Source organism: Aethalodelphis obliquidens, unplaced genomic scaffold (assembly GCF_003676395.1).
Source record: "Aethalodelphis obliquidens isolate GAN/ISIS:26980383/991018 unplaced genomic scaffold, ASM367639v1 scaffold43, whole genome shotgun sequence".
In the NCBI taxonomy this organism is placed as follows: Eukaryota; Metazoa; Chordata; class Mammalia; order Artiodactyla; family Delphinidae; genus Aethalodelphis; species Aethalodelphis obliquidens.
The window spans coordinates 11,309,687-11,332,336 of NW_020837987.1; the positions used below are offsets into that span (position 1 = coordinate 11,309,687).

Genomic DNA, 22,650 nt, shown 5'->3' on the forward strand with positions numbered 1-22,650 from the left:
TGTGTGTGTGTGTGTGTGTGTGTGTGTGTGTGTGTGTGTGTGTGTGTTTTGGGGGAGCCGAGGGTGTCTGGCCCACCTCACCTGCATCCATCCTTGGTCCTGGCAGCCCCAGCCCAGCCCACCCCTGCCAGCACCCTGGGGGCCCTTGGCCCTGCTCCTAGGGAGAGGTCCGTCCTGTGGGCCCCGCTGGGAGGAAAGCGGCCCCAGACTTGACGCTGGCAAGGGTGCCAGCGCCAGGGGCCACCCTCCGCTGCCAGGTGTGCAGGGCTGAGGCCGAGGAGGAGGGGGCCCAGGAGAGGAGGAAATGTGGGCTGGGGAGCCACACAGGGTAGCCTGCTTCCCCCGCAGGACCTGCGACACAAACAGTCCCTTTGCAGACGACCCTGCCCCCAGCACCCTGCGTGACCCCCGCCTTCCACTTGGAATCTGGTCCCACGTACAGAACCTTTATTGAGCACCTGCCATGTGGAGGGACGTGTCCAATGTGGGCTCCCTCCACACCAGCCCCGACTGGGGCGGGGTCCACCTTGCCCCCGGGACACCCCCACCTCCCTATGACACCCATTTGTTGAGCGCTTATGAGGCCCTGAAGCGGTGGGGGGACCCCGTCTCCCCAGCACCGGCCACCACCACGGGCAGCAGCTGGGTCCCCGGGATGGGGTGGCGCCTGGGGCTCCCTCAGGATCTCTGGATCACCACCTGGAACTTACCTGGAAGAGAAGGGCTGGCTTTAGCCTGAGGCTGGGACCGGAGGGGAAAGGCAGCATCCCCGTAGCTCAGAGATGTTCATCCCTGCCCTGCGCCAACAGCCTGGGTGGCCTCAGCGGGGCCTCAAGTTTCCTCACGGTCTAGGGTGGAGATGCTTCCTGCCCACCTGGCCTGCATCCCATGGCTGTGTGGGTGACTGGGGGCATGAAGGCCAAGCATGTCGGTTGCTGGGGAAGGGGCTGGCACGGGCTTCTGGGGCATGTATTGCTCAGATCCTCCCAGGTCCCCGGTGATGAGTGGGCCTGGGGACTGGCAGAGGGCAAGACACCTGGAGGGAAGGGGACTAGAGGGTTGGCTGCAGGCTGCCCCCAGGTAAGGGTGGGGCCTCGGCCTGTCTGATGGAGGGCACTGTGGGCCAGCGGGGACCCGGGGGTCAGGAGGACAGCCCATCATGCCGGCTGCAAGTTCCATGGGGCCTAGCTGCCTGTGGAGCCCCTCAGCACAGCACCAACCCGGGTGATTTCCATTATGTCCACCTGGGTTCCCGCACCGGGAAAAGTGTTCGAAACCACTAGACCAGCTCATCGTCAAGGGTTGTCTCCTCCAGGCTGGCATGCCCCAGGGGAAGCAGGCTGCGGGGGACATCCAGGGGCAGGGGCGTGGATGTGCTGTACCAGCTGTGTGGCCTGGGCATGTGACTTAAACTCTCTGGGCCCAAGACTCCCCATCTGTGAAATGGGGCTGGGGTGGCCCGGCCCCACCTCCTCGGCCCCCCCGGAGCAGGGGGACCCCTGCCTCACTCGGACGGGAGCCCCCCACACCAACTCACAGGCGGGCAGGGCTGCCACGGAGGCGGTGACCAGGCTCTTGATGCCCAGGGTGCTGAGGGTGCCCCGTAGGAGGCCGCAGGTGAAGGCCAGGAACTGGGGGCGGGGGACACAGGTCACTGTGGGCAGAGGGGGAAGGCCAACACCCAGGACCAGGGGGGCCACGCTGGGCCCCTCCCTCTCCCGGGGTCCTGGGCTCGGGGAGGGGCCTGCCTGGGGCTGGAGTCCCAGCACCGCCCCCGTACCTTGGGCGCTTCCTCCAGGTACTGCAGACCCGAGGCCATCCGGATGAGAAGGGGGAAGCTGTGGTCCTGCAGGACGTAGGTCCCCTGGGGACAGATGAGGGGCCCATGGGGGCTGGGGTGGCACCTGTACCTTTGCTAGCGAGGAGGGGAAGCAAGGACCCAGGGCCCAGCCCCGCAGGGCTGAGGTCTGGAAGGACCCTTCCCTCAAAACCGTGGTGGTCGGTCACGGGCCCGTCCTTCAGAGCTGCACGAGGACCCACGGGCCTTCGGCCCCGGGCCTGGTGTCCTGCCCCGCTGGGTGCGTGACCTTCCAGGGTGGTGGTGAGAAGCTGCAGCCCAGGCCCGTGGAGCGGCCCGCCGGGCCCCGGCACAGCACGGGCTCCTAATGGGAACTAGGACCAGGTCCGGACAAGAAGCATCAGGCCGAGGCGAGGTGCCGCCGGCCGCAAGGGGCCTTCTGCCGGCTCTGGGGCCCATCCTGGGAGGCCTGCGGGGAGGCTGGAAACAGCTGCCACGCCCCACGGCAGCCTCCTGGCTTCCCCTGCAGGATGACACAGAGGCCCCGAGGGGGCCCGTGCCTGCCTCCCAGCTTGGGCAGGTCCCCGTGGCCGGGCTGGGCCGGCTGCAACCGCCCCGCGCGGGGGAGTCCCCTCCCCGGCTCTTGGGCGCTGGGCGTGGCCACGCACCTGATGATTGGTGCGGAGGCTGTCCATCTGCTTTTGGAACACGGCCGCCCACACGTCTTTGCATAGGAACTTGAGGGCGTCCAGCTCCTCCCTGAAGGCTAGCGTCTCCCGGGGCAGCCTGGGGTGGGGCCCAGGCCAAGGGAGGGGGGAGCCCCGAGATGAGGAAGAGGGAGGAGACCAGGCTGGGTTTCTGTGTGGAGCAAGGTACCCTCCCTGCCCGGCTGTGCCCAGGAAGGGACCCCACCTCAGCTCCTGCCCACCTCTCACCTCTCGCCCAGGGCCTGGCCCACGCGGAAGCCCATGCCCTCCAGGACCGACAGGCTCATCTTCTGTCCCTAGAAGGCCAGGGAAGAGAGGCGCAGGGGCCCTCGGTCACCTGAGGGAGCCGGGAGCCGCTGGGTGTGGGGGCTGCGAGGAGACTTGCCCGGCCCTGCCCGTGCAGGGCGAGGAGGCCCAGAGGGGAGGGCCTTGCTGCACAGGCTGGCAGGACAGGCCGGCTTTGCCCCTTCACCTCCTCACATGCCTCCAGAAACCCCATCAGCCCTCAGGACCCGCTCCCCTTCATTCCAGGAAAAAGGGGGTTTTCCCCAGGCTCAGCTTCACCCTGCCGGTCAAGTCTTTCCTGATAACACCCATCACTTCTTATATGCGCTTTCAGTGTCTGTCCTTACAACACCCTGTGGAGTAGCACTCCCGTTACCCCAGAAACTCAAGGCGACCTGCCCTGGGGCTCATGTGGCGAGTAAGGGGGCCACAAGGCATGGGCCCTGGCCTCTGGCTAGCAGGGGGGCTGAAAAGTCAGCTGTGATCATTAGGCCTTAACATATTAGCTGAGAATCCTGGGAGGGACGCACAGGGGCACAGGGGAGGGAAGTGTTCCCTCGGTGCCCGGTGAAGGCAGTGGTGGCAAAGCGGCCTTCTGGAGGGCAGGCCGGAGTCTCACGGTGGAGGGGCTGAGGGACAGGGGTGGCAGGAGGGCTGCACCTGGTATCTGTCCACGTGCCCAGGAGTGTGGACAGCGAGGCTGGAGGAGAGCTGACCTGTGTGTGTTTTTGATCTGTGTGACCTGGAGAGAGCTGAGCAGGCGAGGGAGGCTGGCCCAGACTGGGGGCGTCAGAAATACCAGGACGGCCTGTGGTGACCAACACAGGGCCGGGCACACCGGAGGAGGCGCGTTAGAAACAGATGCTGAACGAGCAAAGTGAGGAACTGGGACTCAAGCACACACTGTGCCGGGTGCCCTGTACAGACCCCTTGTTTAATTTTAACAACCCCATAAGGTAGGTTGTATTTCACACCTGGAGACCAGGCACAGAGGGGTTAGGTCACACCTCCCAGAGGCCCCCTCAGCCACGGGGCTGTCCTTCGGACCTGAGCAGGTCTGGCTCCTGCAGGTAGGTGGCAGATGGGTGGGCGGCCGGGGCAACACCCCCAGCTGTCCCTGCGCCAGGGAAGTGGCAAGGGCTGAGGCCCGCTGGGGGGACGCGCCAGGCGTAGGGAGGTCGGAGCAGAGGCGGCCTGCGTGCCGGCCCTCTGCTCTGCTGGGCTACGTGATATGCAGGCCCTGTCCCGCTATTCTGTGCTTTTCCCGCGAGAACCGGGCCTGGGGAAGGACACAGCTTCCTGCTGGTGGCACTGGCGTGCGCTCTCTGGTTTCTTCCAGCACAGCAGGGCCAGCCTTGCGGGGAGGGCTTGTAGACTCAGGATGTGCGGGATCTCAGCTTGGGGCATGAGAGGCAGAGAGGGGGACATGTGCCTGGTGGCTGGTTCCGGGGTCCGGGGCCAGATCAGCCCCTGACCCCTACCAGCTGCCCCGTGCCTCAGTTTCCTCACGTGTAAAATGAGGACCTTTCCAGGGTCCTCATGCGGATTAAGGGAGTGGATAAGTGCAAGCCAAGCGCTCTGAGTCAGGCTCAGGAAGCGCTACTGTCATTGTCATCTGCAGCCTCTGCACCTGTCAACCTGCATGACGAGCTGATGGGGAAAGGGAAGGAGAGACCCGTTAAGGAGGAGCTCTGTTCTGTGGGCTGGTGGATCTCAGCACCTGGATCACTGCCACCCTGCGTCACCTCCCTCCTAGAGGCGAGCTACCCGAGGGGGCCTGGCTGGGCTCCACTCTAAGTGCATCTGTGTCCCGAGGGACAGGGAAGACCCCAGGACTCCCCTGTTCATCCCACAGACATTTCCTGACTGGCCTCCGGGAGCTCGCCTAGCAAGCCTAGTGGGGATGACGGGCACCCAGGGGATGACAAGCTGGTGAGAGGGCGGAGGGTGGTGTGATCGGCACACTCACAAGGGTGGTGTGACCGGCAGCTCACTCTACAGCAGCTGTTGCTGTTGGCTCCATGGTCCCCAGCCCTTGAAAGGGGCCAGTTAAATATCTGCTGCACTGCAGAGACTGGGGGTGGTGGGGAGGGGGGAATAATGCGAGCAGGGAGGAGGAGAGGCGGTGGGGAGGGAAGGGCGGAGGATGAGCGGGTGACTCGGGAGAGAGGGCGGAGTAGGAGGGTGGCAGAACCCCACCTGCTCTCTGGCAGCCGCCTCCCAGGACTCAGCAGTGTTCAAGCCCCAATCCCTACCAAAGCTCTCCAGACACCAGGGGTTCGTCATTCCTGAGGAGGGAGGGCAAGGCGGGACACTCCCATCCCATTGGAAGCCTCTGGAGCCCAGCCCAGAGCACAACAGCCCATGGAGAGGAACCGAGATAATGGGAGAAACAGGGGGGACCCCTCAGAGGAGGCTTATCAGTGTGGGCACGAGGGGCATCCATGAAGCAGCACGGGCACTTGGAGGAAGGGACAGTCGGACAAGGGAACGTTCTTAGAAATGAAATGGTAGCCAGGAGAAACCTTTGTTCATGAGGGAGCTGAAAAAGAGACAAATCCGGAAGGTAGGTAAAACCTCACAGATTGTTAAGAAAAAAGGAAACCACGAGGTAGGAAAAAAACGAGAGAAAAGTTGACATGCGGAAAGAGACCTAGGAAGTCTAGGATTCCTCTGACTGCGAGAGATGGAACAGTGCTGGAGAAGAAATAATGAAAGGAGCCTAAGAGGAACATGTGCTCTGCTAAAGGCAGATTCAAGCGTCCAGACCGAAAAGGGGCGCAGAACTCCGAGCAGGATGAATGGAAAACAAGTAAACCAAACTGCCTCCCCCCTGGTCCCGTCCCGGACTGAAACTCGATGGAGCTGGGTGGGGGGCTGTGTGCCTGGCCTGCCTGGCCCCTTAGTTATTAGTTATTTGTGAGGTTCGAGCCCCACCCACGGAGCCACTCTGTGCTGGCCCAGGGCAGGGCGTCCCAGGAAGGAGCAGCACTGGTTCCTGCCTTAAGAAAAGCACAGGGAGGGCTTCCCTGGTGGCGCAATGGTTCAGAATCTACCTGCCAATGCAGGGGACGCGGGTTCGAGCCCTGGTCCCGGAAGATCCCACATGCCGCGGAGCAACTAAGCCCGTGTGCCACAGCTACTGAGCCTGTGCTCTAGAGCCCGTGAGCCACAACTACTGAGCCCGCATGCCACAACTACTGAGCCCATGTGCCAGAACTACTGAAGCCCGCGCACCTAGAGCCCGTGCTCTGCAACAAGAGAAGCCAGCGCAATGAGAAGCCTGCGCACTGCAATGAAGAGTAGCCCCCGCTCGCCGCAACTAGAGAACGCCCGTGTGCAGCAACGAAGACCCAACGCAGCCAAAAATAAATAAGTTTGTATATATTTTTTAAAAAAGCACAGGGAGAAGGGATGACTTCCAGCTTCCCCAAGGTGAATGGCCCCAGAAGACCCAAAAGAACTTGCTGCGTGACCAGGTGAGTGACAGGGTGAGAGCACACCTCCCACCCCGTCGCCCTGTCCTCATGCACCCAGGTGGTGCCCAGACAGCCCCAAATCCCACCTTCTCCCCTGACACTCTGAGCTCACCCAGCCCCCCTCCACCTGCCTTCCGTCTGCTCCTCACCGCTGCTCGGGCTCCTGCAGCAGCACCCTTCCCCACCCAACCTCCATCCAGTCTCATCCACGTGGCCAGGGAGGACTTCCGGAGAAGTAAATCTGAGCCTGGCACACCTCAGTGTAAACCTTCTATGGCCCCCACCGCCCTCGGGACAGAGCCCCAGTTCCCGCACGGAGACCCCACTGCTGGCTCTGTGGCCTCGGATGCACTGCGCCCCCTCCAGGGCTCTGCCCCCTGCTGTCCACTGTGCCAGGAACTGGTTGGTTTTCCAGGCTCTTGCGTGAGGACAGGACTGTATCTGATGGCTGCTACACCCACCACAGGCCCTCCTGAGAGAAGGGGCTGGCCTGGGCACTCACTGGGCCTCGGTGGACCAGGGCCTGCCCAGCAGGGCCGTTCCCGGGCCAGCGGCCAGTGGATGACAGCTCATTACACACACAGAGGGGTTCACTCCTTTGCCCACATATCTTCAAAGTTCCTGAGGTGGACAAACCACAGCCTCTTCCTCTGACTCCTGGAACTTTTCCCTCTGATAACAAAGGCCCTTCGACCTCCCAGTTCCTCCGGCCAGTCTTCCATTCAACCCGTAACCGTTCAGGAGAATCCATTCAACAGCCACAAATAACCAGGCAGGACATGGAGATCAAAAAGCCCTAAACAATGACTGTGGCTCCTGGACGCCTGTGCTGCGGGGACAGAGATGAACAAGCCACCATCGCTTTCCTCAAAGGGCTCTGGGGCAGGTGGGCGGGGCAGGCCTAATGCCACAGACAAGCTCCGGCACGGATGCCCGAGTCCTGATTTTGCCTTTGATCCTGGCTGTGCAGCGTCGGAGAAGCCCTCCTTCTCTGGTGCCTCGGTCCCTCCCCTGTAAAATGGGATGATGACGTCAACCTCAGAGTGCTGTTCTGAGGACTGAATCAGATAAAATCCTGTGCTGGAGACACGATAAGTACCCAAGAAACAGAAGGTCTGCATGGCGTTCAGACAGGACACTTGCCGGACCAAAGAGAGGAGCAGAGAGGGGAGGGGCCGGGAGCAAAAGAGAAAAGACTGCGTGAAAACAGCGCAGCTGCTCACGATGTGCTAAGAAACGGGGCTCCCCAGCTTGAAAGAATGTGGGGAGATGGTAGTCCTTCCCCTGGCTGCACACAGGAACCACCCAGAAGCTCTGAGGCCTGACACCTGGGCCACCTTCTGGCCCAGCTCCACCGGAATCTCTGGTGTGGGACCCCAGCATCAGAACTGCAGAGGCAGCTGGGCAGAGAGCCACGCCCAAGGGTCACAGGCGCGTTCGTGCTCTAAAAGCCCTGTGCTGAGCAAAGCTGAGTAACCGCCTGTCCCCCCTACTTGCTTGGCCACAGGAACCCATTAAAATCCTCCCAGAGTGTCAGAGAAGACACTGAGAAAGACAGGAGAGAGTTTACAGCACAGGCTTTGGAAGTGGGAGGCCCAGTTACATTCCTGACTCTGCCACTTGACAGTGAAGACTCCATCTATAAAAGCCCCTGTTTCCTCATCTACAAAGTGGGGGGGATCGTGCTGACCTTTGTGGGTTGTTAGGTGGATCAAACGAAATCAGGAATGTGAAGCCCACCAGGGCACACGATAGGTGCTATTATTGGCCACGATACTAAGTGAATGCCAGTCCCCGCCCACACCCTCCATGGCACAGGGGCTGCACTCACTTCAACAAATCCATGCTGAGGACCTACTATGGGGTGATCAACACAGACCCGGTCCCCATCCACACCACACAGCAGGCAGCCTGGCAGAGGAGAGGCTGTGAATCGAAGGATCATATGGGTACATAATTCAGATACATACTTATTGTGATGCAAGGATACCCCACTTCCACTGGGGGCTCAGGGAGGGCTTCCCCGAGGAGGGGACATTTGAGCCAAGATCTGAAGGATTAATAGGTGTCAAGGCAGTGACGATGTGACAGGTGAAATGAGCTGGAAGATGAGGGAGGACGCTGGTACAGGGCAGAGAGGAGGGAAGCCAGACTAAAGCAGGGAGGGGCCAGATGGGAACCATATTTGGACAGCACAACAGGAAGGGCCTGGCTGATGGCTGGAGGTGAGGGAGGAAAGGCAGATGTCAGGGACTCCCGGGTTTCTGGTTTGAAAGCCAGGATGGATGGGGTGCTGAGACACTGCAGCCCCCTCCCCAAAACACAGGCCAGCGCACACTCCCTCTCCCACGCGCTAACGTTCTCATAGCATTTTCCCAAGGTACAATATATACTCATTTATCTGATTTGCCCGCCTACCCCACTATAACGTAAGCTCCAGGAGGGCAAGGGTTTTGGCATGGTTCGCTGAATAATCCCCAGAGCCTACAGTAAGGCTTGGCACCTTGCAGGTTTTAGTGACAGTCTGTTGAATGAATGAACTTGAAAAAACTATGTTGAGATGATAACAAGCAACACCTTTGTCCTTCTGAATTGGGAAGAAAACACAGACCGATAAAAATGTCTTGCATATTGACGATGATGATCATAGAAAGAATAATAATGAAAAAAGTGAGCACAGCCCCACTTAAGCACCTACTCTCTCCGTCACCCTTTCTTCTTGGTAACAGACTTTAAAACAAGAGCTCCGTGTTTTGAGGGCTGATTAGGTGCTAGACATCGTACTAAGTGCTTTGAAGTCTGAGCATTTATTTTTCATAAGGGCCAACTTCCAAGATGCCAAGCACGCTCCTTCCGCAAGGCTTCGCAGAAGGCTTCCCCCTTCCTGGAATGCTCTTCCCCCCACTTATCCCCGGGGCTTGCTTCCTCCCTTCTCTTCCTCAAAAGGCTTTCCTCCACCATCCAGCACTCCACCTCTCTTCTTTCCCCGACTCGGCTGAAGTTGTCTTTATAAAACTTCTCACTAGCTGGTGGCACATTCTATGTTTATTTATTGTTTTGACTCCCCTACTAAAACGTAAGCTTCACGAGGACAGGGAAACAGTGCCCTGAATACAGCAGGCGCTCGGTAAGTTTGCTGAATGAATAAATGTCTCGCTCGGAGTCTTAGGTGCTGTTATGATCTCATTTTACAAGGGAGGAAACTGAGGCACACAGAGGTCGAATCACTGGCTCTCACACCCTGTATGAGAGATGCAGGCGGGATTCAACCCAGGCTCAATATACGACTTCTCAATATATACCCAGTAATCGTAATTACTGTAATTGCTACCCGCTTACTCTGTGCCAGGCTTTGAGCTAAGAGCCTGACCCCGAACTGTCTCGCTCAGTTCTAGCTGCGACCCTCGAGGCCGGCACTGCTGCAACCCCGCTTTGCAGAGGCGGAAGCTGGCGCCTGAGGTCGCCCAGCGAGGCAGGGGCGGGGCGGAGGTCCGACCCGGGCCGCTGCCGCGCCCTCTGCTCCTCCCGGGGCCTCGACCCGGCCTTCCCGCCGCGGCCCGTGCCTCCTTCCCCCCGGGGCCCGGCGCTCACCCCGGGGCCGGGGTCCGGATCTTGCGCCCACAGCTCCGCTACCATTTCCGTGTGCAGAAACTCGAACAGTGCCGCGTCAGCCATGCGCCGACCTTCCCTGTCTAACAACCGTCCAGCGCCTCGTGTCCTCATTGGCCCGGCTGGGCAAGCTCCGCCTCCTGCACCTAAGCGCGAGCCCGCCCACTCTCGCTTTCATTGGTGTTTCGGGCTAGCCCCGCCTTTCTTTTCTGGGCTCTTGTGGTGCGCACCTGAACTTGGGAGACTAGGGGGAGGGCCTGCTTTGTCTATATTGGCCGCACGTGACAAGCATCTCCGCCCTTCCCTCTGCTTCTTCCCCGTTTCCGGGTCCTCGAGCATTTCCATTGGCCGAGTCGCTTGTTACACGTGACTTCTCGTCATTTAGAGTCCCCGTCTGTCTACACGCCTCGCAGCACAACGCGGAAGCGCCAGCCCAACAGCTTTCCTATTGGCCGTGCCCATATTCACGTGGCTCCTCACACACACCCCTCAAAGCTGGTCCTGAGGGCTTGCTTCCTGGTTGGTAGGCGAGCGGCCCAGGTGATTGGCCGCCACAACCTGCTCCCCTATTGGTTGGGGCTGCCGCCTTCTCCTTTCTCGGTAAAGACTCCGCACTTCGGCTAGGTAGCGGATCCCGCAGGCTGGGCGCTCCGGTGACTCGGTACGGTCTTCGGTGATAGCGCTCCCTACCCCGCCCTTAGTGCACCCGTCCCAGAGTCCAGTTGGGCTGTTACCCTTTCTGTGACCCAGGCACTTGTACGTGAACGGCTCAGGGCCCGTGTGCTTCCGAATCTGACACAGGCTTGGAGGAGGGTGTGGCCTCTGCTAGGAGGCAAAATCGGAAAGAGCTTAGTTTGGGACTCCGGGTACTCGTGCCTCAGCCTTGATCGAGCTGGTGGTCCTCAGTTTTCCCATCAGTACACTGAGGAGGCTGGGGTCTAGTAGCCCCCATCATCATCATCATCAGGGATGATGATGCAGAAAAGGAAACTGAGGCCCAGGCAGGGGAAGCAGATGGCCCCAGATTGCTAAGGTAGTCAGTGGAGGGGCTGAGAATCCAGAACTTGCGCCTTTTAACCACGGCAGGGCGCCCGCCTCTCATATCATCCCTTCGCGCGTCTTCTCCCTAGCTCGCGCCATGGCGTCCCAGAGTCGTCGGCGGAGGCCGCTGCGGAGGCCTGCGACGGTGGTGCCGGGGGAGGCGGCCGAGACGGACTCGGAGCTCTCTGTGTCCTCGTCGGAGGAGGAGGAGCTGTACCTGGTCCTCTCGGGCCCGACGCGCGGCCGCCCCACGGGACTGCGGGTGGTCGGGGAGGCCGCGGAGACCGACTCGGACTCGGAGCCGGAGCCGAAGGCCGCGCCGAGGGATCTGCCTCCGCTCGTGGTGCAGCGGGAGACTGCCGGGGAGGCCTGGGGAGAGGAGGAGGCCCCGGCGCCCGCCCCCGCGCGTTCGCTGCTGCAGCTCCGGCTGGCTGAGAGCCAGGCGCGGCTGGACCACGACGTAGCGGCCGCGGTGAGCGGCGTGTACCGCCGCGCGGGCCGTGATGTGGCCGCCCTGGCCGGTAGGCTGGCGGCTGCCCAGGCGGCGGGATTGGCGGCGGCCCACAGCGTGCGCCTGGCGCGGGGGGACCTCTGCGCGCTGGCCGAGCGCCTGGACATCGTGGCCGGCTGCCGCCTGCTGCCCGACATCCGCGGCGTGCCGGGCACCGAGCCCGAACAAGACCCGGGACCGCGAGCCTATCTGTGACCCACTCTCCCGCCTGACTGAGCCCTGGGGGTAGGCCTTGCGGCCTCTGGGACCTGGCTCTGTGCCCTGTTTAGCCACCCACCCATCTTACTGTCACCCTCAGAGATAACCTCGCCCCCTGGATAATGCTCTGTGGGGGGGGGGGAGGGGGGAGAAAGGGGGGTTAATGCTGTGCAGCCCTGCCAGGCCCTAGCATCTGGTTCCACCCCCTGGCCCTGGCGCTTGCTCCCTGGTTCAGAGCTTGTGTGTGTCTGAAGCTTGGCTCAAACTGTTGGGTAACTAGCCACTCCTTAATCTGTCTCCATCTTAGCGGTTCACAGAGCCTCACCTCTCCTTTCTGTCTGCCTTCCTCAGTTTGGTTTCTGTTCACAGGGGCTGGTCCTGCTTCTAGCGCAGATTCCCTGATGTCTCTGGCCCTAGTCCCACTTCTGGAATTCTGCCCTCTAATCTGGACCCTTTTTCTGCTCCTCAGGCTTGGCTCTGATTCCATCTCCTCCTAGTCCTTGCCCTTCCGCCTCCTGGCTCCTTCTCCTTGGGCTTAGCTCCACCCCCTTGGCCTGATCTTGTTTCCTGGGTCCAGCTGTACCCTTAGGTTTGGTTCTGCTTCTTTTTGCTTCTCCCATCCTGTTTAACTACGTACTTAATTATGGGCTCCAGGGACCCCCTATGGTTTTCTTCATCAGGCCCAAGATGAGACCCCCTCTTGACCCGAGGAGGTCCCCCTCCCAGCTCTCCAGGCCCAAGTTGGTGTGTCCTTCCCACCCTCCAGGCCAAGATCGCGCCTTCTGCCCAAGTTCCAGGTACAGGATGGGCCTCCTCCTGACTTCAGGCTGCGAGTGCCGCCAGCAGGCACTTAGGGCCCAATACAGACTCGCCCTGGAACTTTGGGCACAATATGACGCCACTTTGCCGATAAGGACCACATGTATTTTGTTTGGTCACCGTGTTGTTCCCTGGATGCTAAAAGGGCTTGGCTGTCTGGCTTGTCTCAGGGCCTGGGGTTAGCTCCTTCTTTCTGCTCCTCACCTGGTCCCTCTTCTCCCAGCCCCAGTCCCTCAGTCCCATTCACATTTATTCCCCTCCCCCACTCTTACCCCAACCTGAGCTGAGATCTGGGCCCCCAGGATGGAGAAGTGGGGAAGAACGCTCTATGGCAGACTCATTAAAACTCAAGACATTTATTGATATGGTCCGTTCCTCTTATCTCGCCATCTAAGCTGGGGGCGGGTGGGTTGGTGATTTTGCTGAGAATGTGGGTCCCGCGAAAGGGATCCTTCACGCCTGGCCTATTGAAGGTGAGCCTGTGGCCGGGAAATCAGGGCTCCTAGTTTTTTGCCCTGGTTCTGCACTTATCTGTATTTTGTTAATTCACCACACATTTGTTGAGCTCCTGTTCTTTGCCTGTCCTTAGCTGGGCACTGGTGGTGCCCACAGGCTGGGCCCTTGCAGAGCGCACAGTCCCCTGGGGGAGACAGCCATTAAAATATTCTTGCAAATAAGTGGATAGTTTTCATAATTGTAACTTACACTTCAACTATAATTCTTCTGGCATTGTGATTAGTGCCGTAAAGAAATATAGGAGCTTTGTGAGGGTGTAACTGAGGTCTGTCTGACCTTGTCTGTGGGGAGGTCAGATGGCTTCCCTGAGGAAGTGATGAGTGAGTTTGAGCCAAGCCCTGAAGGTGTAAAAAAGGTGAAACAGGTCTGGTAGAAAAGAGTTGCAATCAGTGGGAATAGCATATGCAAAGGCCGTGAGGCAGAAGGGGGCAGAGTCTATTTAATAACAGAAGAGGGTGATATCTTCTATTCTCCACCTTGAGTGGAGAGAGCAGGGGAGATGGGCGTGGTGAGGGTGGTGAGTGCTGTGCTAGCAGGGGCCAGACGGAGCTGAGCTTTTAAACCAGGTGAAGATTCTCGATCTTTATTGAACAGCCAGTGAACAGAGAATGATGCCGTCTGATGAATGTGTTTTGTGAAGGAGACTCTGAGACTGGTGCTTCTGCAGTGTGGTTGCCTCTGATAAATACCCAGAAATACTGGTTTAAAGAATCAAACTTCCTTTTAAAGGTACAGCTGAGCTCAGAGAGAACGAGAAATCTCCCGGGCCCAAGTTAATTTCTGCTGCACAGCAAAGGTTTTAGTTCTACTCACATATATATATATATATATATATATATATATATATATATAGTCTCTTTCATATTCTTCTCCATTATGGTTTGTCACAGGCTATTGAATATAGTTCCCTGTGCTATCTAGTAGGACCTTGTTGCTTATACATTCTGTGTATGATAGTTTGCATCTGCTAATCCCAAACTCCCAGTCCTTCCTTCCCCTCCTCCTTGGCAACCACAAGTCTGTTCTCTATGTCTGTGAGTCTATTTCTGTTTCGTAAATAAGTTCATTTGTGTCATATTTTAGATTCCACATATAAGTGATATATGATTTTGTCTTTCTCTGAGTTACTTCACTTAGTATGATAGTCTCTAGGTCCATCCATGTTGCTGCACATGGCATTATTTCATTCTTTTTTATGGCTGGGTAGTATTCCATCGTGTATATATACCACATCTTCTTTATCCATTCATCTGTCGATGGACATTTAGGTTGTTTCCACGTCTTGGCTATTGTAAGTAGTGCTGCTATGAACATAGGGGTGCATGTATCTTTTCGAATTATAGTTTTGTCTGAATATATGCCCAGGAGTGGGATTGCTGTATCGTATAAAGCCTTGTATTTTAACAGGTGCTGGACCTTGGGCCAAGCACTTATTAGAGAAGCAGAGGCCCTGGCATGAAACTTAGTCCCTTGAAGGGCTATATCTTGAATGAAAGAATGTGGTAGAAAAAAATCTGATTGATACCATTGAGGCATACCTAGGAAACTTGTCCATTTTGGCTTAGGCTCTGGGGAGAGAATTTTTCCTCAGGGAATTCATAACCACAGGCTTTTCTTCAGGCCTGATTGGGGTTTGGGTATACCCTTACGGAGCAGTTCAGGGAACCCCAAGCATTGAAATAAACTGAAAGTCGGCTCTGGCCAAAGCCAGGGAAAACACCCTCAACCAGCCTCATGCAGAATTACAGCAGACTAATATAGACCAAACCTAAGTTCATAGTTGAAAACTGCAGAGTGCCACTTCCCTGGTGGTGCAGTGGTTAAGAATCTGCCTGCCAATGCAAGGGACACTGGTTTGAGCCCTGGTCCAGAAAGATCCCACATGCTGCGGAGCAACTAAGCCCATGTGCCACAACCACTGAGCCTGCTCTCTAGAGCTTGCGAGCCACAACTCCTGAGCCCATGTGCCGCAACTACTGAAGCCTGTGCGCTCTAGGGCCCGCGTGCCGCAACTACTAAGCCCGCGTGTTGCAACTACTGAAGCCCACGTGCCTAGAGCCTGGGCCCAGCAACAAGAGAAGCCACTGCAATGAGAAGCCCGTGCATGGCAATGAAGTGTTGCCCCCTCTTGCCACAACTAGAGAAAGCCCACATGAGGCAACAAAGACCCAACACAGCCAAAATTTAATTAATTAATTAATTTTTTTTAAAAAAACTGCAAAACATACCAGATGATAAAGTGATGAACCAGTATGGGCTGCTGGTTCCCTTCCCCAAATTTAACCTTGGAGAAACTGGAAAAAAGAAAGAAATCCGGATCCGAGGAATAACAAAATGTTGAGAAGTCCTCAGGGACAAAGATGTGATCTGACATAGTATTCTGCTTCTTCTTTCTTTGTAACAAATGACCAAAAATTTAGTGGCTTGCAACAGTTGTTTTATTATGCCCACAGATTCTGTGGATCAGGAATTCCAGCAAGGCTCAGCTGGAAGATTCTTTGGTTCCTCGTAGCAATGACTGAGGTCACTCAGGTATTCAGCTGGCAAGTGGGTTGGCACAGAGGGTCCCAGTGACTTCACTCAGGTGGCTGGACTACTATGACTCAAAGATTAGGATTGCTGACTGGAGTGTCTGTATGTGGCCTTGAGCTTCCTTCAAACATGGCAGCCCCAAAGTAATCAGATTCCTTACATGGCAGCTCAGCACTCCAAATATATTTCAGTAGACAAAGCAGAAGCCCTTGGGTGTCATGCATGATCAGTTCTGCTGTGTTCTGTCCGTTATTAGCAAGTCACTAAGTCCAGCCAAGATTCAAAGGAGGGAGTGGAGGGGAAGGAGACATAGACCTTTGATAAATAAGAGTATCAGAATTTGTGGATCTATTTTGAAACCACTACAGTTAGATGGGGCAGTGGGTTGTGGACGAGTCGTTGACTTTTTCGGTCCCTCTCTTTCAGTGTTGCCTTGGGTAAATGATTGCCTGAGACATGAGAGCATCAGCCACTCACACCCTCTGGGGAGGGTGAGGTCACATCAGGGTGCTCCAGATTCCTATTTTATTTAATGGGTTATAACATTGCTCTCTATTTTGATGCTCAAATTGTGTCCAGTTTGGCCAGCAGGACCCCTTTCGAGCTGGCTTCTGTGTCCTATTGACATTTCTTCACCATTCTTTGAATACTTTCTTGCTCTCCGGCACAGAATGATCTAGGCACATCTTGTTTTTTTTCTCTGCCTCAGCCTTGAAACCATCCACCTCTGCAAGGGTCTCCTGGTTTCTTTTAGTGGGAAATGGTGTTTAGAAGCCAAGATGTGGGTGCTGGGTGTGCTCATTGCTAATGAGGTGTTGCTACTCCCAGGCCCTCTCAATGCACAGACCTAGAAGAAAAACACAAACAAGGCAAAAAACAGAATAACTATCTAATCCCTACACCATACACACATTTTAAAATAGACTTTATTTTTAGAGTAGTTCACAGCAAAAGTGAGTAGAAGGTACGGAGAAGTCCCATATGCCCCCAGCCCTAACCCTCACAGCCTCCCCCGCTATTAATATCCCACACATCAATTGTATATTCGTTACAACTGATCAACCTACATCATCATTACTACCCAAAGTCTGTAGATTATACTAGAGTTCACTCTTGTACATTCTTTAGGTCTGGACAAATGTATAAATGACATGTATCTACCAGCAGAGTGTCTATACAGAATAGTTCCCCCGCCCTAAAAACCCTCTGCGCTCTGCCTGTTCATCCCTCCCTTCCCCCAGCCTCTGGCAGCCAATGATTTTTTTAATGTCTGTGCAATTTTGCCTTTTCCAGAATATCATATAGTTGGAATCAAACAGTGTGTAGCCTTTTCAGGTTGGCTTCTTTTGCTTAGCAATATGTATTTACGTTTCCTCCATATCTTTTCACGGCTTAATAGCTCGTATCTTTATAGCACTGAATAATAACCCATTGTCTGGAGGTACCGCAGTTTATTTATCCATTCACCTGCTGAAGGGCATCTTGGCTGCGTCCAAGTTTGGGCCATTATGAATTTAAAGCTGCTCTAAACATTTGTGTGCAGGTTTTTGTGTTGATATACGTTTTCAGCTCCTTTGGATAAATACCAAGAAGCATGATCGTTGGCACACACTTTTTATCTTTCTATTCCAATCCAACATCGCTGGTTTGTTCTAGTTTTCTCTAAGAGGGACTTTTCGAGGGCAAAATCCTACAGATTTTGAAAGAACGGAAGAAGATGCAACAGCAAGAATGCTTGGAAAGATGAAAAGCACCCAGATGAGTGAAAAGATCTTAGCAGTCCTGAGAAAAATAACCTAGAAGAGAACAACAGCTGAGAACCAACTTTAAGCAGCAAAATTCCCTCAAATTTGAGGAGTCGTCTGAAACAGCTATAGTGTACGTGGGAAGGGAGTTGATTGCAAGTCTGTTTAAGAAGCAGCCAGATATCCCTGTTAGCCTCTCCTAACTGCAGATGAGGCAACCACACCTCCTGTGTTCTGTGAAAAGCCTAGGGATTCATCCTGGGGGTGGGGGGTGGGGCCGGCTGGAGGGGAAATAAGAGGATATGTGGCCTGGAGTGGGGTATGGGGGAGCTCAGTCCATTCTGAAAACAAGCAGACTGAGAGAATGAATGTACACTCTTTCTCTACCTGACGTAAAACAGAAAAACTAAGATATAGACATGGAAGCTTCCTATTAGAGTTGGCCGATGCCCTGCCTTGAGCTGGGCCAATTTACACACCTCCCCCCGCCAAACTCCCCGTGGAAGTGCCCACTTCCTTCCAATGGCAAATAGCGTCAGCAACGGATTTTATCTTTGCCAATCTCATAGGTGAAAAATGGTACTCAGGGTAGTTTTAAATGGCAGGAAATGAAATTAAAACCGTAGTGAGACAGGCATTTCACGCCTATCAGATTGGCAACATTTTTAAAGTCTAACAATACTGATTGTTGGCGTGGAGGTGAAACAACAGAATATTTACACCCTGTGGGTGAGAACGGACATTGACATGACCGCCTGGGGAGACAGCTTAACCGATAGCTGACGACGTTCCCACTGCACACCCCAGTGCATGCTCTTTGTGAATAGAAACACTGGTAACTAAGTGCCCATTGACAGGAGAATGAAGTTGTAAGTTTTGGTATATTGATAGAGTGGAAAGCTATATACAGCAATGAAACTGAATTAACTAAAGATATAAGTATAAACATGAATGAATTTCCCCAACATAACATCAGCAGACCACAGCAAGCTGCAGAAGAATACATGCAGGATGTTATCCTTCATCTAAAGTTAAAAAATAAGCAAATGGGGCTTCCCTGGTGGCGCAGCGGTTGAGAGTCCGCCTGCCGATGCAGGGGACGCGGGTTCGTGCCCCGGTCCGGGAAGATCCCACATGCCGCGGAGCGGCTGCGCCCGTGAGCCATGGCCGCTGAGCCTGCGCGTCTGGAGCCTGTGCTCCGCAATGGGAGAGGCCACAACGGTGAGAGGCCGGCGTACCGCAAAAAAAACCAAAAAAACAAATGACTGGTATGGATCGCTGGGTTTGTAAGCACCTGCCCTATAAGTTTAAAGGAATGTGGGAGCAATAAAAGATGCCCCAATTGCGATATTGGTTGCTTCTGGTGGGCAAGGAGAAGGCTGTTATCCAGGAGGAGTAATTAGCAGGTTTCACCTAAATTGATGACATTTTGCCCTTGAACTGGATGGTCAAGACAGGGATGTTCATTGTTCCTTGTAACATTAGCACGTTGTAAATATTTCATAAGGCAAATGAGAAATGAGGGTAGGTGTCCCAGGCAGAGGGAACAGCAGGGATGAAGGTCCTGAGGCAGGAGGCTGGGATGCTAAGAGCAAAGAGCGGGGTGCACAGGGAGTGAGATGTGACGAAACAGCCAGCAGGGGCCAGACCAGGCCGGGGCCCCCTTAAGAACTGTGTTCCTTTCTCCTGAGAAGAACAGGGAATCATGGAAAGAATTTAAGCATGTAAGTTACACGATCAGATTTGCACTTTGAAATGATTGTATCAGCTACTGGATGAAAAGCAGAGGGAAGCAGGAGTGGGAGCCGGAAGCCCAGTCAGGAGTGGTGACAAATTGAAATTATAATAGAGTGACCCCAGTTCAGGTGTTCAAAAACGGAGTCAAGCGCCTTTGAGCGTCTGGTCCCAGACACCTCTCTGCACCACTGAGAACTTGAACTTTCTTTGAACCGTGCGGGATCCGAGGACACCACCAGCTGTAGTCAGAACAATAACCTGCCGGCTGCAGCCTTTTCCTCTCAAGTTCTCTCCTTGTAACTGTGCAACCATTTCGGACCCCAACCAGTTCTTACTTAACAAGCACCCTTACTGCTTGCCAGCTCCAATTATAATTCTTGAGAAACAACTCACGTAACTAACTGTAACTTTGCAAGTTTGCTCTTATAAGTCTCCCCTATTTTGTAATCCAGCGGAGAGCAATTCAAGTGCTTCTTGAATCTGTGTCTCCTGGGCTGCAGTCCAAACAAACCCCCAATAAACATCTTTTTATTTCAATCAGGTCTTTGTTTCTGAAATTTTGACTAACAGTAGGTTGGTGTAAGGATCCAGGTGAGGCACAATGGTGGCTTAGATCACCTTCCAAACCTGCAAGTACAGGGCTCTGGAGACAAGTGGTTGGAGTCAAGAACTGTCTAGGAGGTGAAATCAATAGCCCTGCTTAAGGGGGATGGAGGGGAGGAGGAGGTCAAGGGTGACTCCTAGCTTTCTGGCTTGAGCCCCTGAATGGATGGGGAGATAGAAAATATGGTTTCCTATTGTCACCGTATCAAATTACTACAAATTTACTGGCTTAAAGCAACATAGAGGGCTTCCCTGGTGGCGCAGTGGTTGGGAGTCAGCCTGCCAATTCAGGGGACACGGGTTCGAGCCCTGGTCCAGGAAGATCCCACACGCCGCAGAGCAGCTAAGCCCGTGCGCCACAACTACTGAGCCTGTGCTCTAGGGCTCGCGAGCCACAACTACTGAGCCCACGAGCCACAACTACTGAAGCCCACGTGCCTAGAGCCCGTGCTGTGCAACAAGAGAAGCCACCACAACGGGAAGCCCGCGCACCACAACGAAGAGTAGCCCCCACTCGTCGCAACTAGAGAAAGCCCATGCGCAGCAACGAAGACCCAACGCAGCCAAAAATAAATAAAATTTACAAAAAAGCTTTAAAACAAAAAACAACATAGATTTGGGGACCTCCCTGGTGGTCCAGTGGGTAAGACTCCGTGCTCCCAAAGCAGGGGGCCAGGGTTTGATCCCTGGTCCGGGAACTAGATCCCACGCGCATGCCGCAACTAAGACCCGCCGCGGCCAAAATAAATAAATAATTAAATAAAGTTTTAACGACCCGATGTAGATTTATTATCTTACAGGCCAGGAGGTCAGAAGTCCTAAAATCAGTGCATCAAGAGGACTGCATTCCTCCTGGGGCTCTAGGGGAGAATCCATCTCCTTGCTTTTTCCAGCTTCAGGGGGCTGCCTGCTTTCCGTGGCTCATGGCCACTTCCTCCACCTTCAAAGAACCACAGCATCTTCAGATCTCTCTCTGCTGAGGTTGTCACACTGCCCTCTCTCTTCTGTCAAATCTCCCTTTGCCTCCCTCCTATAAGGATTCTTGTGATTATATTTTGAGCCCATCTGGATAATCAGGATAATCCCCACCCCAAGATCCTTAATTTAATCACAGCTTCAAAAGTCCCTTTTGCCATGGAAGGTAGCTCTCACAGGTTCCAGGCCTCAAGACCTGGAGATCACCGGAGGGCATTATTCAGCCTACCAGCCTACCATACCTGCCTGAACCAAGGAGCTCAGTCAAGGGCGCAAGCCATGCTGGGGCCGGGGGGGCGGGCGGCTGTGAGTGCCCTGTCCTTGTCAGAAGGCCTCAGGGCATCTGAACTGGCCCCAGATCTCTGCTTGTTTTTGCTCTAGCAAAGTCCTTCCCCTGTTCTAGCCCGAGGGAAGAATGAGGGCCTCCTGAGTCCAATTAATGAGGGCTGGCTGAGTCCAATTCACTTCCTGCTTCAGGAGGTGGTGGAGCTCAGCGGTGAAAAGTGCAGCCTCTAGAGCTAGCCTGCCTGGATTCGTGTCTGAGCTTTGCCACCTCTGAGCTGTGTGACTTTGGAAAAATTGCTGAATTTCCCTGTGCATTTCCTTATGAGTATTATGGACTGACTTGTGTCTTCTCAAAATTCATGTTTTGAAACGCTAAGCCCCAGTACCTCAGAACGTGACCGTATTTGGAGATAGAGCTTTTAAAGAGGTGATTAGGTTAAATGAGGCCATTAGGGTGGGTCCTCATCCAATCCAGCTGATGTCCACTAAGAAGAGGAAATTTGGACACAGAACAAGGAGAAACACCAGGCACCTGCAGAGGAGAGACCATGTGAGGTCACCTTGAGAAGGTGGCTGTCTGCAAGCCAGGAAGAGAGGCCTCAGAGGAAACCAAACCTGCTGACACCTTGATCTTGGACTTCCAGCCTCCGGAATTGTGAGAAAACAAATTTCTCATGCCTAAGCAACCCAGTTGGTAGAATTTTGTTATGGCAGCCCTAGCAAACTAATACATCTATTAAGTCGGGATAAGACCATTATCCATCTTCCTAGGGTTGTTATAAATGTGTCAGGTCCTGAGCTAACAGACAGGGCTGTCATTTACTGTGTTCAATGTGCTAGATGTTGGGAAAACAGCAGTGAGTAAGGAAGACTGTTGGGATCGTCTGTTGCTACACAACATAGCACCCCGAAACTTAGTGGCTTAAGACAACAGCACTCACTTGTGAGCTGTCCTGGGTTTACTGGGCTCAGCTGGGTGGTTCTGCGCCATGTGGTGACAGCTGGGGCTGCAGTCATCTGGATGCTTAACTAGACTTTATTTATTTATTTTATTTTTGGCTGAGTTGGGTCTTTGTTGCTGCGCGCGGGCTTTCTCTAGTTGCGGTGAGCGGGAGCTACTCTTCGTTGTGGAGCATGGGCTCTAGGCGCACAGGCTTCAGTAGTTGTGGCACGCGGGCTCAGTAGTTGTGGCTCACAGGCTCTGGAGCGCAGGCTCAGTAGTTGTGGCTCATGGGCTTAGTTGTTCCGCGGCATATGGGATCTTCCTGGACCAGGGCTCAAACCAGTGTCCCCTGCATTGGCAGGCGGATTCTTAACCACTGTGCCACCAGGGAATTCCCTTAACTAGCCTTTAAATGTCCAAAATGGCTCACTCACATGGTTCTTGGCTGGAAGCTTAGCTGGGGCCCACCTCAGTCTCCTCCTTGGGGCTCCTCCAGGTGGCACCTAGGTTTCAGGTTTCCAAGTGTATGGAAAGCAGATTGATGTAGGTACTTTAAGGCCAGCCTCGGAAATTACAGTCATTTCCATCTCGTGCTAGTGGTCAAAGCAAACCTCACGGCCAAGGCCAGATTCTAATGGGAAGGGCTTCACAGGGGCTGAGTCCCAGGGAAGTGTTCATTGATGGCTTTCTGTGGAAAGTGGCTGCCACACCAATAAAGATCGTTGCCTCACATCACATTCTAGCTCAGGGCTTTTTGATTGAAAGTTGGGCTGGGAGTTCCCTGGTGGTCTAGTGGTTAGGATTTGGTGCTTTCGCTGCTAAAAAAAAAAAAAAAAAGTCGGGCTGCCAGGGATGCTCCTGGTATCC

General features: G+C 54.7%; 3 protein-coding genes across 11 annotated transcripts in view; 1 reads left to right on the forward strand and 2 right to left on the reverse strand.

The window, feature by feature from the left end:
* The window catches only part of NKPD1 (NTPase KAP family P-loop domain containing 1), a 10,734-nt gene extending 9,910 nt beyond the window's left edge, over nucleotides 1-824 (reverse strand). The window contains exon 1 of one of the 3 annotated variants that reach the window (XM_027079823.1): nucleotides 711-824. Coding sequence is in view for 1 of the 3 variants with exons in the window: in XM_027079819.1 (XP_026935620.1) it covers nucleotides 82-91 (10 nt within the window). In the remaining 2 variants the exon portion in view is untranslated. The other 2 variants (XM_027079819.1, XM_027079818.1) reach the window with 2 other exon arrangements.
* TRAPPC6A (trafficking protein particle complex subunit 6A) lies at nucleotides 433-10,342 on the reverse strand. 5 transcript variants are annotated; one of them, XM_027079836.1, is made up of 7 exons: nucleotides 9,861-10,342; nucleotides 2,734-2,801; nucleotides 2,467-2,584; nucleotides 1,781-1,864; nucleotides 1,538-1,631; nucleotides 1,245-1,340; nucleotides 433-710 (listed from the first exon to the last, which is right to left on the reverse strand). In XM_027079836.1, the coding sequence occupies exons 1-7, from the start codon at nucleotides 9,990-9,992 to the stop codon at nucleotides 679-681; spliced, it is 624 nt and encodes a 207-aa protein (XP_026935637.1). In that variant the 5' UTR covers nucleotides 9,993-10,342; the 3' UTR covers nucleotides 433-678. The 5 variants fall into 5 exon arrangements, 4 of the variants coding, with proteins under 4 accessions (XP_026935637.1, XP_026935638.1, XP_026935635.1 ...); XR_003427422.1 differs by lacking the exon at nucleotides 1,538-1,631; XM_027079837.1 differs by lacking the exon at nucleotides 1,245-1,340.
* An 85-nt stretch (nucleotides 10,343-10,427) lies between these two features.
* On the forward strand, nucleotides 10,428-12,168 carry BLOC1S3 (biogenesis of lysosomal organelles complex 1 subunit 3). Of its 3 annotated transcripts, none has more exons than XM_027079838.1 (2): nucleotides 10,428-10,539; nucleotides 11,009-12,168. In XM_027079838.1, exon 2 carries the CDS (start codon nucleotides 11,017-11,019, stop codon nucleotides 11,623-11,625), a length of 609 nt encoding a protein of 202 aa, XP_026935639.1. In that variant the 5' UTR covers nucleotides 10,428-10,539; nucleotides 11,009-11,016; the 3' UTR covers nucleotides 11,626-12,168. The 3 variants fall into 3 exon arrangements, with proteins under 3 accessions (XP_026935639.1, XP_026935641.1, XP_026935640.1); XM_027079840.1 differs by lacking the exon at nucleotides 10,428-10,539 and adding an exon at nucleotides 10,560-10,914; XM_027079839.1 differs by lacking the exon at nucleotides 10,428-10,539 and adding an exon at nucleotides 10,560-10,911.
* Nucleotides 12,169-22,650: the final 10,482 nt, after the last annotated feature.